Source organism: Lemur catta, chromosome 7 (genome assembly GCF_020740605.2).
Source record: "Lemur catta isolate mLemCat1 chromosome 7, mLemCat1.pri, whole genome shotgun sequence".
In the NCBI taxonomy this organism is placed as follows: domain Eukaryota; kingdom Metazoa; phylum Chordata; class Mammalia; order Primates; family Lemuridae; genus Lemur; species Lemur catta.
This window is the reverse complement of record NC_059134.1, coordinates 62,164,647-62,166,392: the sequence shown is the minus strand read 5'-3', so window position 1 is coordinate 62,166,392 and position 1,746 is coordinate 62,164,647. Positions and strand designations below refer to the sequence as shown.

The 1,746-nt window shown below is 38.5% G+C and overlaps 1 protein-coding gene across 1 annotated transcript; it reads left to right on the top strand.

Moving 5' to 3' along the window:
• Positions 1-356: 356 nt before the first annotated feature.
• LOC123642052 (olfactory receptor 52E8-like) lies at positions 357-1,304 on the top strand. The gene has a single exon (XM_045556979.1). The coding sequence runs from the start codon at positions 363-365 to the stop codon at positions 1,302-1,304; it is 942 nt and encodes a 313-aa protein (XP_045412935.1). The 5' UTR covers positions 357-362.
• The last annotated feature ends 442 nt before the right edge of the window (positions 1,305-1,746 follow it).

Sequence of the window (1,746 nt, the reverse complement as noted above, 5' to 3'; positions counted from 1 at the left end):
TTCACGTACCTTAGTTGCAATATGTATACCACCACCAGATGCAAAGAACAAAGGCGTTTATTGTTCTTACTTATTACCCTGAATATTCACCTAATAGATGGATAGTCTACTCATCTCTCTTATTATTCAACCTGTTATGGATGAAAGGATCTAGATAAGAGTAAGTCTACTCCTGGAATCATATGCTATTCAGGTAAGCATAGTAGAAAATGTTGATAACATTGAATGAGAGAAAAGGAATATTAAAATGTTATTTTACCTTTTACCAGGACTACAGAAAAAGAAAGAAATGAGGAATGAATCACTGGTGGGAAGTCAATATTTGACTCTGATATGCACAGTCACCAAGAGTGACAGGGAGAATGTCCATTCCTAATAACACCCAGTTCCATCCTTCTTCCTTCCTATTGCTGGGCATCCCAGGGCTAGAAGATGTACACATATGGATTGGATTTCCTTTTTTCTTTGTGTATCTTGTTGCACTCCTGGGGAATGCTACTGTCCTGTTTGTGATCCAGACTGAGCACAGTCTCCATGAACCCATGTACTATTTCCTGGCCATGCTGGATTCCATTGACCTGGAATTGTCTACAGCCACCATCCCCAAAATGCTGGGCATCTTCTGGTTCAGTCTCAGGGAGATATCTTTTGAAAATTGCCTTTCCCAGATGTTCTTTATTCATTTCTTCACTGCCATGGAGAGCATTGTGTTGGTGGCCATGGCCTTTGACCGCTACATTGCCATTTGCAAGCCTCTTCAATATACCATGATCCTCACCAGCAAAATCATCAGCCTCATTGCAGGCATTGCCATCCTGCGGAGTCTGTGCATGGTGGTTCCACTGGTGTTTCTCCTCCTAAGATTGCCCTTCTGTGGGCACCATATCATCCCTCATACTTACTGTGAGCACATGGGTATTGCCCGTCTGGCCTGTGGCAGCATCAAAGTCAACATAATATTTGGCCTTGGGGATATGTTTATTTTATTATTAGATGTGATTTTTATTATTCTTTCCTATGTCTGGATACTCTATGCTGTCTTCTGCCTGCCCTCCTGGGAGGCCCGGCTCAAAGCTCTCAATACCTGTGGCTCTCACATAGGTGTTATCTTAGCTTTTTTCACACCAGCATTTTTCTCTTTCTTAACACATCGTTTTGGCCATAATATCCCTCGATATATCCACATTTTCTTAGCCAATTTATATGTGGTTGTTCCACCAGCTCTCAATCCTGTAATCTATGGGGTCAGGACCAAGCAGATTCAGGAGCGAATATTGAGGATTTTTTTCATAAAAGATGGTTAACCATCAGCAGTCTTAGAATATCTTACAGTTCATATTTCTTCCATATGTTCATTAGAAGGGATTTAATTCCTAAAAAGATAGAAGTCAGGGAACAAAGAGGAATATGAACAGTAATGACATTCCTTTCTCCACAACGTCTTGAGTTTAAGGATACTAATGAGTTTATTGATGATAATACTATAATCTGTATGAATTAGATCTTTTACAAAGTGATTATATTCATATATTGTTTGATCAGCAAGGTAACCCTATAAAGAAGTTATTCTTTAGTTTTCAGATTAATAACTTGATTTTTAAGTCTATAAAATGTTTCATCTGAAAATCCAACTATTAGTGGAAGATGGATAATTAAGCCATATGATTTTTAAATTGTAGCAATTTATGAATCACCCAAGGGAATGTGACAACAATGGAAGAAAATTTGTTCAGGCATTGTACATAA